Source organism: Mirounga leonina, unplaced genomic scaffold, assembly GCF_011800145.1.
Source record: "Mirounga leonina isolate KUSES-001 unplaced genomic scaffold, KU_Mleo_1.0 Mir_173, whole genome shotgun sequence".
Taxonomy (NCBI): Eukaryota; Metazoa; Chordata; class Mammalia; order Carnivora; family Phocidae; genus Mirounga; species Mirounga leonina.
In genome coordinates this window covers 46396515-46410253 of record NW_023270447.1, presented here as the reverse complement: position 1 = coordinate 46410253, position 13739 = coordinate 46396515, and the positions used below count along the sequence as shown (strand labels likewise).

Below are 13739 nucleotides of genomic sequence, written 5' to 3'. Positions count from 1 at the left end.
CAATTAGGAGGGAAGTCACCCTTTGCTTCTTTCACTGGACTGGGGAGGGGCGACTAAGAGCCTAGGGGGCCTGCCTGACTCCTTTTTTTTTTTTTTTCTTAAAGATTTTATTTATTTATTTGACACAGAGAGAGAGAGAGAGAGCACAAGCAGGGAGAGCGGCAGGCAAGGGAGAGGGAGGAACGGGCTCTCCGCTGAGCAGGGAGTCCGATGCAGGGCTCGATCTCAGGACCCCGGGATCATGACCTGAACCGAAGACAGACACTTAACCGACTGAGCCACTCAGGTGCCCTCAGCCTCACTCCTTCTGTTAGAAAAAAAAGGCTGTAGAGCTACACACTGCATTGGGGGAATGGTCTGATGCCCAAAGGAATTCCTCCCTGGGAATGGGATACACTTCTCACACCCTGATTAAAGGTATTTAAACCTCAGACATGAGAGCATAACCGAGGTGTTACAAAAACACTGCCCATTGCCTCCCCTCACCCCCCTCCTTCCCTAACCCTTCACAAGGCTGTAGAATGGTGTGGAGGGAAAACAGTCCCAACCATAACTTAGAAGGGAAGACATACTGGGTCTTTGGCACAGTGGAGAGGGTGTCCAGGAAGTCTGCAGCTACATTGGAAAATATAGGGTATCTTAACTGCCAGTGAAGCATGATTTAGATGAAAAGAATAAAAGCATGACATCTGTGCAAACATTGCAGGTTAAAGAGCATGTGAAAGACTTTAGCCAAGCTTAGAAAATAGCCTTTGCTTCATGTTGTATAACAATTTCATAGGAACACATCAGTAAAATAGACTAGGTGGTAGGACAACAAAGTGAGGTTTAAAAGGAAATTGTAGATCTATAGAAACAAATCAGTGAATAATTTTTAACACCAGGCTTTATCCTAGGTAAGCTATTGAACTTCAAGAATAAAGGAAAAACAAGTACTTAGTCGTTCAGATAGATAAGGCAGATCACCCGCAAAGACAAAATCAGGCTCCCCTACAACATGAATGCCAGAATATGGAAGTGTGGTATCTCCAGACTGCCTCGGCAGGGAAGCCGCCCTATACCCAGATGGAGAGCTCAGATACAGACTCATGGGCCCTTCTTGGAGAAACTTACTTGTTGACACAGTTCAGCTAGCAAACATGTTTTAATCGAAATAAAGAATGCAAAAGTGGAGATTTTGTGGTGAAAGATCAGGTGAAGCTTGAATCCTTTTAAATAAGAACTATGTTGATTCTGTGCAAATTATGGTTTTAAATATTGGGGCAAGCGAAATTCTGATTCAGGAAATCAGGAGGCAGGCCTGATAATGTGTACTTTAAAAAAAAAAGAGAAAAATCTCCACGTGACATTTTGATGTGAAGTTTTGAGAAACTCTGATGTAGTCTTCTAGTTCTGTTCCAGTTGGGATTATTATGGGGCCTTCAGGCAAGTTACGACACATTTGCCAGTGGCTTTTACTCTGCCTTTCCTACCACCTGGCCACAGTAGGAAGCAATCCTTCACTTACTGCCGGAGCAGTGGCCGGTCATTCTTGCTCACGGTATGTTAGAGAAAACATACTCCTGCCCACCATTGTACGAGATAAGTTTTTGTCTGAGGCGGTGGTTTTCTGATTTTAATGTGATAAAGGGGGACTCCAGCTATAGAGTTTTATATTTCATTGTTTTTAGATATGCAAATGGTATACAAGAATTAAGTTAAATCTGGGTGATACGAGAAAATGAGTCTTTTTTTTTTAGCTTTTAAAATTTTTCTGCCTCTTAACTCAGAAAGGGGGAGAGGGAAAGAGAGAGGGAGAGATAGAGGGAGAGAGAGATGGCAACAAAGGGGAGAAAAACAAAGAAATAGAGAAAAAACCAGAGAGGGATAAAGGCAGGTACATTATGAACCTAAAGAAAATATCACCATGGGAGCTTGCTAAAGGAGATGTCTAGAACCCACTAATGGACATTCTAAGGCATAGATGAGAGGGTGTGGTACAAGGAATTTGCCTGTTTACTACCCCCTCCTTCAGTCTATGGTTAAAGGTAGCTCTGAAGCCACTGTGTAAAACATGGATAGGAACCAGGTTGGTTATACACCAGGTGTTGAAAATTAAATTTACCCTTGCTCCCCTGCCTACTTTAGAGGGTTCTGACCCATTTTGGAAGACTGGGGGTATTGTTTCTCTTCAGTTGATCTTTTTGTGACAGTCTCTTCCCTCCAGCTAGAATGAGATATTCTTTTCTTTGTGTACCACCCCCACCCTGTGGTATGCTTCCATCAAAGCACCTGGAACATTTTCTGTTGCATAATTATTTACATTTCTACCATAAGGATACTGAAGGTTCAAACTCCATTCTTTTGTGTATCTCAGTCATTTAGGATTGCACATGACAGATAATAGACACCAAACGGCTTGCATGGCAAGGATGGATGCATGCCTTAAATTTAGGAAGAGAAATTTCTTTTTCCTGCAGTCTGCCTGGGGACAGTTTTCCGAGCCTTTGTGTTGCTCATTTGGAGGACAGTGTTTGTAACCTGCCTATACTGTATTTAAAGGCACTCACTTGACTTTGATTTCCTATTACTAGTTCACCATGTCACTATATAGTCCCGTTCACATAACTGGGTTGATTTTATTACATATTTTGAAAAAATAATCGTAAACCTATGTAGTAATATGTTGAAAGCCATAAGAGGTCAATGATTCATGTTTTTCAAACAAATCTTAATAAAATCATATATAAACTTCTGGTCTTATAAAAGGTTACAGCCTAGCTGTAAACTTTTAAAGATATTTTTAAAAGGGAAAGAAAAAGGCGTTGCATATATATGTAAGTAAAATAACAAGGAATCAGGTACTGATATTGATGTGGTTCTAAAATTACATATTTTTATCCATTTTAAAATGTAAACAGTCTTAATGTGCAAATAGATTCAATTCAGCTTTTTGTTATTGATTCATTAACGAAATAATGTGCTTGTCCCTGAAGGCATGATATGTAACTGATAATTTTCTACTATGAACCTAAAATAACTTTGTGCATATATGTGTGTGTATTTTAGCTTACTAGATAACAGCATCCTAATAGTAAATTTATAACTAAAAGGGGAACAAATTAATTTTTTGAAGTTTATCGGTATGTAATTTTAGAGACTTGGAAACATTTTCTTCCCAAAACTAGGACAAGCATAACATTTTTTTTTTTTTTGAAGATTTTATTTATTTATTTGACAGAGAGAGACACAGCGAGAGAGGGAACACAAGCAGGGGGAGTGGGAGAGGGAGAAGCAGGCTCCCGGCTGAGCAGGGAGCCCAATGTGGGGCTCTATCCCAAGACCCTGGGATCATGACCTGAGCCGAAGGCAGACGCTTAATGACTGAACCACCCAGGCGCCCCCAAGCATAACATTTTTGAAGATACTCTCCTTATATGAATTAACTGTTTTCTCTGTATTAATACATTAATTAATAAGATATATTAATAAATTAATAAAAATAATCAAATTATTTTGATTTCTTTCGTTTGACTCAAACCTCCTAGACCCAAAATTCAAGATTTGGAAGGAGCCTTAAAAATTATCTAGTCTGACTGACCAAATTAATTTAATGGCTTAGTCACAATTATAATGTGAACTCTGGACTCTAAGCTTTTTTGCTGTTGATGCTTATGTTTGTATATTTGTTTTTCAGGTGACTGCACTTCAAGATGAAAAGAATTCATTAGTTTCTGAGAATGAGATGATGAATGAAAAACTTGACCAGTTGGATGGATCTTTTGATGACCCAAATACAATGGTTGCAAAAAAGTATTTTCATGCACAGTTACAACTAGAACAATTACAGGAAGAAAACTTCAGGTAGCATTTTTAGTAAAAATCCTTCCATAGAGTTCTGTTAAACTAAGAGCTAAAAAATCCTATCAACAACTAATTAGTAAGCATTTTATGGTATGCTGTAGCATCCTGGAGCTTTATAGCATGCTTGGGACACTGATTAAGCTCTGAAAATACCGAATGGTACAAGTGGTTCCGGCCTTCACAGGACTTGCAATCTAATTAGGCAAGTGGGATATGTCTATAAAATCAAAATAGTTCAAAATAACTTGTGATAAGGGCCAAATGAAGGCCATGTGTAAGTCCAATAGGAGTTTAAGGGAGTGACTGCTGAGGCCTGGGGAGAATGGGGCGTTTATTATAAAGGAGAGAGAACTTGATAATAAATGGAAAAAATGGAAATTTTAAGCTAAAGAGATGCTTTCTACTTTAACTTTTATGTTTCTTCTTTGAGAAAAAAAAAGCTGTTATACATCTTGCCTTTAATAAACATTGTCTCTTGTGTGCTTGCTGCTGAGCCTGGAACTATAAGGCCTTGAGAGTAGGCACTCTAATTGTACTCTATGGTTTTTGTTCCTTTTTTTTGTTTTAATATCAAACTTAAACACAAAAACAGTTGAAAGAATAGTGCAAGGAACTCCTTTATACCTTTTACTCAGATTCCACAGTTGTTTTGCAGTTTTTTCCATTTGCTTTAGCAGTCTCTATACATAATCTTACGGATTCGCATATTTTTTTCTGAACCACTTGAGAGTAAGCAGGAGCCAAGCACCTTTATCCCTATATACTTTGGCATGTATTTCCTAAAACAAAAACACTCTCTTATAAACCACAGTATAGTGATTAAAATTAGGGAATTTGTCATTGATACAATATTATTATCTAATCCACAGATCATACTCAAATTCCATTAGTTGTCTCATTGTCCTTTATGTCTATTTTTTTTTTTCCTGGTTCAGCATCCAATCCAGGATCATGCATTGCATTTAGTAATCGATTCTTATTCAATGGTCTAATTAAATCATTAGCTATCATCTTTTATTTAATGGTGAAATTGTCCCAGATTCCACCACTGGGAAGCCTTTCAGTTGGCCTCTGTGTCCTTTCAACCTGTTACTATCCTTTGAGCACTTTCTTACTTTCTGGAACAACAAAATATTCTAGTCTCATCTCGTCTTTTCCCGACTCTGCAATCAGCCGTTTCTCCAAGGATCCCTAATTCCTTTTAGTGACAATGTTATTTAGAAACAAAGATCTAGTGCTCCAGATGAGTTTTTCTGTCATTGCTTCTAGGCCCCTTTGGTGTACAGAGCTAGGAAATATACTTGCCCATATTCACACTTGCCTGTGTTCATACGCTTATATATACACATGTCTGCATTGGTTTTTATGTCTCTCACTGTGAACAATGAATTCATTTTGACATCTTTCATTTTAGTTCTGTGTTTTTGGGGTTCATTCTGATCTTCTCCATTTCCATATTGTAAACCCCTTCTCCAGTGATGAGAAACCTGGCTCCCATTTTCCTCAATATATTTACTCATATACTCAATCCCAAAACACACAGAAAGTAATTTAAGAATTGCTAACCTTACCTTTGTATTAAGCAAACTATTAATAAGACTTCAGTATGTTTACAGTTCTTTTTGCAAGGTAACATTTACATATTGTGAGATGAATAATACTAAGTACAATTTGACATGTTTTAACAGATGCATACATCTGTGTAATTTCACTTTTATCAAAATACAATTCATTTCAATCACTGAAGAAAGTTTCTTTATGCTTCCTTCCCAGTCAATGTCTACCTCCCAGAGGCTAATTTCTCTTCTGATTATTTTTTACCAAAAATTAGTTTTCTCTCATCTAGAATGTCACATAAATTGAATCATGCAGTATGAACTCCTTGGTGAATGGCTTCCCTTGCTCAGCATGTTTGTGAGATTCATCTATGTTTTGAATGTATCTGTAATTTGTTATTTTTTTATGGCTGGGTAGTATTCAAATATTTGGAATTATTCCACATTATGCACTTATTTATCCATTTTCCTTTAGATGATGGGCATTTGGGTTTTCAGATTTTGTAAGTAAAACTAGTCTGAACATTGTAATACAAGACTTTTTGTAGACATATTTTTTCTTATTTCTCACTGGTAAATATATAGAGTGGTATTGCTGAGTTATGCAGTAGCTCTGTGTTTAATTTAAAAGACACTGTCAAACCATTTTCCAAAGTGGTCATAACATTTTATACTTCCATGAGCAGAGTCTGCTCTCATTGCTCTAGTTGTTCTGCCTGCATAGCATAGTTCTTACCCATCTTTTTAACTAAATAGTTCAGGAAGAGTGTAGTATCTCCTTATGGCTTTAATTGGCATTTTCCTGATAACCAGCGATGTGATAAGCCCCTTTTCATGTGCTTATTGGAAATATATCTTACTTTGTGAATTGTCTCTTCATACTGTTGGCCTGTTTTTACATTGGGTTGTCATTATCAATTAGTTGTAGGAATTTTTAAAAATTTGGATGCAAATCCTTTGTCAGATATGTGCATAGTAATATTTCACTCATTCTGTAGCTTGCCTTTGCATTTTTAAATGGTGTCTTTCAATGAGTAGAAGTTCTTAACTTAGATGCTAAAAGTCTACTTTATCAATATTTTTAATATTAGTGTTTTTGTGTACTGCCCAAGAAATCTTTGTCTACTTCCATGCCATGAAGATACTCTCTACTATTCTCTTCTAGAACCTTCACAGTGTTATCTTTTACATGTAAGTCTGTGGTCCATCTTGAATTGATTTTTTTAAAAATAGTGTATGGTCAAGCTTTATTTTTATTTTCCATATGGGTATCTACTTGTTACAGTATCGTAATTTGAAAAGATTTTAGTTTTACTCTAAATTGCTTTGTACCTTTGTGAAAAAGATATAACCATAAAATTTGGGTCATTTTCTGGACTCCTTAATTCTTTTCCATTGATCACTTTATCTTTATACCTATATGGTATAGTCTTGATTATTTTAGCTCTAGAGTAAGCTTACAATCAGGTAGTGTGAGTATTCCAACTTTGTTCTTTTCTTTCAATATTTGCTTCGGCTGTTCCAAGTCTTCTGCATTATTACTTAAAATTGAGAGTCAGCTAGTCAGTTTCTGTTTAAAAAACCTTTTGTGATCATGATTTAGGTTGTATAAAATTGATATCTTAACTATATTGAGAATTTCTATCTGCTAATATGGTATCTTCATTTATTTAAGTCTTTAATTTCTCTCAGCAATGTTGTGTTGTTTCTGGCAGAGAAGTCTTGTATGTGTTTTATTAACTTTATTCCCAAGTAGATGCTATCACAAATACGATTAAAGTTATTCTGAAAAGTGGCTGCTAATATTTACAGTTGATCTTTATATATTGAAACTGATCTCGTATTTTGAAACTTATGTCTTGTAAAGTTTCTTAATTCACTTATTGACTCTAGTAATTTGTTTATGTAGAAAATCTAAGGCATCTACAATCATCTAATCTAATCTATTAATAGAGCTTTACATTTTCCTTTTATTATTTCTGCCCTCTATTTTTCTTGCATTGAGCAAGAACAGACATCTTACTTTGTTCCAGGTCTTAGGGGGAAAACATTCAGTTAAGTGTACCATCAAGTATGATGCTTGCTGTAGAGTTTTTTAATGTGCTTTTTATAATTTTGCAGGAGTTCCCCTTTATTTCTGGCTTGCTAAGAGTTTTTATCATTAATTGGTATTGATTTTTGACAAATGATTTTTCTACATCTTGAAAGGACAGTGTGGTTTTTTTCTTTTTCATTCTTTTATTATGATTGTTTAATTTTTTAAATATTGAGCAATCTTATATTTCAGGGTTAGACTTTGGTCATCCTTATTATTCTGCATATATATGACTGGATTCAGTTTGCTAATATGTTGAAAGAATTTTTTGATTGTCTTCATATAGATATTGGCCTATAACTTTTTTCTCTTGTAATGTCTTTTTCAGGTTTTGTTGTCAGAGTTCTGCTAGTCTCATAGAATAATTGGGAAGTATTCTCTCCTCCTCTCTTTTCTGAAAGAGTTTATGTAAGAATGATATTATTTCTTCCTTAAATGTTTGATAGAATTTATCAGTAAAACAGTCTGGACCTATGGTTTTCTTTGTGAAGGGCTTTTAATGACAAATACAATTTTGTTAATGGTCAAAGGCTTCACAGGTTTTCTGTTTAATCTCTGTCAGTTTGATAAGTTGTACTTTTCAAGGTGTATGTTTATTTCATTTAAGTTGTTGAATTTATTGGCATACAGTTGTTCATAATATTCTTTTATTATCCTTTTAATGACTGTAGGAGCTATACTGATATTCACTTTTTCATTCCTCATATTGGTTAATTTGTGTTTTTTCTCATTTTTCTTGATCACTCTTACTAGGTTTTTATCAATTTTATTAATCTTTTCAAACACTTTATTAGCTTTCCATATTATTGGTTTTAGATCTCTGTTCTTTCTTTCCTTTTACTTTGGATTTAATTTGCTGTTCTTTTCCTGGACTCTTAAGGTTGAAACTTGGATGATTAATTTTAAGTCTTTCTTCATTTCTAATATAAGCCTTTAAAATTGTAAATTTTCCTCTAAGCACTGGTTTAGCTGGGTCCCCAAAGTTTGACTGGTTGTCTTTCTGTTGTTATTTGATCTGAAATATTTTCTAATTTCCTTTGTGATTTCTTCCTTGACTTATGGGTTATTCAGAAATGTGTTGTTTAATTTCCAAGTATTTAAGGCTTTGCTAGACTTCTTATTGTGGCTAATTTCTAATTTAAGTCTCTTGTGGTTAGAGAGCATACTTCACGAGATTTCAGTCTTTTGATACTTATTAATACTTATTTTATTGCTTGGCCTGTTTCATTGTGATGAGTGTTCCCTGTGCACTTGCAAAGGATGTGTATTCTGTAATTTTTGACTGACATGTTCTACACATGTCAAATCAAGTTGGTTAATGGTGTTGTTCAGAGCTCTTCTGTATTTTTACTGATATTTTTGTTTCTGTCCTTTATTGGAGACTGGTATTAAACAATGATTGTGGATTTGTGGATTTCTGCCTTTGATTCTGTCAGTTTTTGCTTCATGTATTTTTAAACTGTTTCTATACACGTTTATGATAAGGCTTTCTAATGAATTGACCCTTTTATAATTATGAAATATTTCTCTCTCTGATAATACTCTTTTGTCTTAAAATTTATTTTGTTTGATGTTAACATAACTACCCCAATTTCTTTTGCTTACTGTTTGCATGGTGTTTTTTTTAATCTTTTTACTTTTAATCTATCTGTGCCTTTATATTTAAACCAGCTCTTGTTATTAGCATATATTTGAGCCTTGTTTTGTTATCTAGTCTGATGGTCTCTGCCTTTTTAATTGGTGTGTTAGTCTTTTTGCCTTTTATGTAATTTTTGTTATGGTTGTATTAAGTCTGTCAGTTTGCTGTTTTTCATTTGTCATATCCTTTTGTTTTTCTTTTCTGCATTCCTTTGGGTAAATCAAATTTTTTTTAATATTTGACTTTATTCACTATGTTGTCTTTTTACTTTTTGTTGTTGCTGTAGAGTTTAAGTATTTATCCTTAATTTATTATAGTCTACTTAGAATTCATATTTTACCACTTTGCGTGTGGTATGTATTTTTGAGTAATTTTAATACATATTTATATATTTTCTCTTCATCTTTTGAAATTAAAACTCTTACTAGAGCTAGAGATAACGAAGCGCAGTGTTTCAGAAGTGAAAGTGAAAATTCAGAACATTAAGTTTATTCTCAGCCAGTTTCAAATCCAGGAGCTGGAAGTGTCCTGTTCCTTTAGTCTTTCTTTTGAGTGTGGAATAAAAAAAAAAAAAATTTTAAAGTATGTCTTGTACATGTCTCAGTAAGAAAACAAATGATGGAAATTACATTATAAGTACTCATTTTCTTTACTCAAGGCTTGAAGCTGCAAAAGATGATTACCGTGTTCACTGTGAAGAACTTGAAAAGCAACTAATTGAATTTCAGCATAGGAATGATGAACTGACTAGTCTTGCTGAAGAAACAAGAGCCCTGAAAGATGAAATAGATGTTCTGAGGTATGGTATATCTAAATATAATTATGTCACTTCTAAGTTATTCCTTAGTCATTTCGGTATATCATATTCTAATCAGTGATTCTTAGGTTTATTCCTGTGTATTAAGTACTGATCAGTTTTTATCCAGGCTCATAGTCTTTACTTATTTTATGCTTGTTGATGGTAATTGCAGTTTAAGGAGAATATTCAAATCTTGTTACCACATTTTTTTTTTTTTTTTTAAGAGAGGGAGGATTGGGGGAGGGTAGGAGCAGAGGAAGAGGGAGAGAGAGAATCCCCAGCAGGCTCTACTCTTAGTGCAGAGCCAGACGTAGGGCCCGATCCCACAACCCTGAGAACATGACCTGATCTGAAATCAAGAGTCGGACACACCCAACTGACTGAGCCACCTGTGTTAGCACAATTTCATATTAGAATTCATAAACCCAAAATGATACCTTTTTTTAAAAACTGTGTGAGCTGAACTACTTTTAGATACATTTAGCTTGACCTCCTTGTACTCATTAGTGTATCTTGTGAACTTTTTACATAAAGGAAAGCATTCTCAATCCATATTTTGGCATTTGATATAAAATAGGTATAATTAAGTTAACATTTATTTCAGGGTTATCCCAAGGTTCTCTTATTGTCTTTGACAATGTATAAAATTTTTATTTGGCTTTTGCCTGTGAAATGTTAATCAAGCAAACAGACTATCCATATGCTCTTTATGTTTTCTGTTAAATTTTCTTAATGGGCCATTCTGTTGCACAGTTTTTATATCCATTTGAAACAAAATCTTTATACCCATTCGTTTGAACCTGTATGTGATGGAAAGTGATCTGGTTTATGTATTTACTTTTGCTCTAGCCCAGTTGGTTAGGTAAGCACAACTCTAAAGCAAAGTTCTTTGTCAGACAAATTGTAAGTCGAGTCAACTTCCTAAGTATATCAAATACTTAGGACAAAACTGTACTAAATGCTATACACAAAGCAAAATTGGCCCATAAGCTACAGAGAAGCTTAGAATTGTTCAGTTGCATTTGCAAAACCATTTTTTTTAAACATTGTGCCGTATGAAGTGGTTTGATAATTTAGTGTGTCAGATTTAAGGCATTTTTGTTCTGATGCCTTTACAACAAAAAGGTTCAATGCTGGATTTGAGTCTTTTTCCAAAGTTCCCACAAAGTTTATTTCTTTTGTCTGTCTTTCTCATTTCCTTCCTTCCTTCCTTCCTTCCTTTTTTTTTGTTTCAGCCAAGTGATTATCTGGTTGACTAATTTTACAGACAGAATAAAATTGTTATGTGCATTTACTAGTTCTTACCCAGTAATGTGCAGTCTTTATTATCATAGGGCTACCTCTGATAAAGCAAATAAACTAGAGTCAACAGTCGAGATATATCGTCAGAAGCTACAAGATCTGAATGACCTTCGCAAGCAGGTGAAAACTTTACAAGAAACAAACATGATGTATATGCATAATACAGTCAGCTTAGAAGAAGAATTAAAGAAGGCAAATGCAGCACGTACGCAGTTAGAAACATACAAGAGGCAGGTAAGGAAATATCTTAATTTTTAAAAATAAAATCAAAAGACTCAACTTCCTTCTGATTCCTTTTGATACTTTAAGAATGATAGAGATGTGAAGAAACATTGCCTATAGTTGGCTGTGAACTTATGATAGAATTCTTCTACTTGTGATTTTAATTCCAGGGTTGATAATTGAATTTGAGTTATCTAGGTCTTTCCCTTTTTATTGTCTTCTGAGCTTATATATATTTTTGGGCATTTTATTGTTTATTAGCATTTCTGGTAACCAGTAATAATTGCCTAGAGAATGGAGCTATAACTGATAATATTCTGTTTTTCTATTTATCAGACAATTTTTTTTTATTAAATTATTTTAGTAATAGAAGGCTGATTTTTTTTTTTTTTTACTAAATTATTATTTGGGTACTTTAAAATTTATGTTAACTCTTATTTACATGCTATTTTCACAACTATTTAGGATTACGTGATTATATTCTTACTTTATAAATTTTATTTCCAATCAGTTTCTCATTTATTAAACTCTGAAAAACTATTAATATTATATACTCTTGTTATCTACTTTTGTTTCTGACAAAAGGTTCAGGATCTTCACAATAAACTTTCCTCTGAATCCAAAAGGGCAGATACACTAGCATTTGAAATGAAGCGGCTTGAAGAAAAACATGAAGCTTTACTTAAGGAAAAAGAGGTACACATGAATATAGTAGATGAGTAATATGTCTGTCTTCTCTCTTAGTGTTTAATATTATCCTTGCTGTTCTAAGAATGGAAGTCATGTCAATCAGATCTTCTTCTGTCTTTTTCCAAATTCAAGTGTTGGTATAAAAGAAAGTAGTAGAAATTTAATGTGCAGTGTTGTTAATTGCCTTCACAAGGGAAGATGAAGTCACGGAGGCGAGGCCGTGTGTCTCATTGCACGTTTTCCCATTCTAGACCGTTGGCTTCTTGAGAGCAAAGACCATGGATTTTATTTTTTAATGGCATTGTTGATATATAATTTGTACCCCATAAATGCTGCCCACTTGAAGTGTACAGTACAGGAGTCGGTGTATTCGCAGCTGTGCAGCCATCACCACAGTCGGATTTTAGAGCGCTGTCGTCAGCCCGTTAGTGTGCCTGCTGGCGGCTGCCCTGCATCGGGCTCCCCTCCCCACGGCCTTCGCAACCATTCACCCATTTTCTGTCTACAGATTTGCCCAGTCTGCCCAGGGTATGCCATCATACACTGTATCAGTTTTGTGGCTAGATTCCTTCATGTGGATTAATGCTTTCAAAGTTCATCGGTGTCATAGCATGAATCAGTACTTTGTTTTAATGTTGAATAATACTCCATTCTATAGATATACCACATTTTATTTATCCATTCATCATTTTATGGACATTTGGGCTATTAAACAAATAATGTGGCTATGAACATTTATTTAGAAGTTTTTATGTAGGCATGTGTTTTCATTTCTTGAGTACGTACCTAGGAATGGTACTGCTGGGTCATATGGTAACTATGGTTAACCTTTTAAGGAGCTACCATGCTGTTTTCTAAAGTAGATGAACCATTTTTCATTCTCATCAATTTGTAAAGGTTTTCAGTTTCTCCATATCCTTGCCAACACTTAAGACTTTTAATTTTAGCTAACCTAGTGAGTATGAAGTGGTATGCTATTGTGGTTTTGACTTGCATTTCCCTAATGACTAATGATGTTGAGCATTTTTTCATGTACTTACTGGCCATTTGTATGTCTTCCCTGGAGAAATGTCTCTTCAGATCCCTTACTCATGTTTTATTTAGGTTATTTGCTTTTTTATTGAGTTGTAAGAGTTCTTTATAGATTATGGATATAAGTTCCTTCTCAAATATATGATTTGCAAATATGTTCTTTTATTCTGTGGGTTCTTCTAATTTTTTTGATGGTGCTGTTTGCAACAGAATAGTTTCTCATTTGATGAAATCAGTTACCTATTTTTTTCTTTTGTTGTTTATGCTTTTTTGGTAGTATTTCTGTGAAATCACTGAGTACTCTGAGGTTATAAAGATTTTTGCTTATGTTTCTAATTTTACAGTTTTAGCTCTTATATTTAGTCTGATTAATTTTGAATTAATTTTTGTATATGGTGTAAAATAGGGGTCCAATTTCATTCTTTTGTGTGTGGATATTCAGTTGTCCTAGCACTATTTGTTGACAAGATGATTCTTTCCCTATTAATTGTCTTGATACCTTTGTTGAAAATCAATTGACCATGATATTGTAATGATGGATACATTATACATTTGTCAGAA

At 34.4% G+C, this 13739-nt stretch overlaps 1 protein-coding gene across 1 annotated transcript in view; it reads left to right on the top strand.

The window, feature by feature from the left end:
• HOOK1 (hook microtubule tethering protein 1) overlaps nucleotides 1–13739 on the top strand; it is a 63153-nt gene that overhangs the window by 30953 nt on the left and 18461 nt on the right. The window contains exons 9-12 of the mRNA XM_035018427.1: nucleotides 3677–3843; nucleotides 9792–9932; nucleotides 11267–11468; nucleotides 12042–12152. Coding sequence (XP_034874318.1) covers nucleotides 3677–3843; nucleotides 9792–9932; nucleotides 11267–11468; nucleotides 12042–12152 — 621 coding nt within the window. The remainder of the gene's footprint in view (nucleotides 1–3676; nucleotides 3844–9791; nucleotides 9933–11266; nucleotides 11469–12041; nucleotides 12153–13739) is intronic.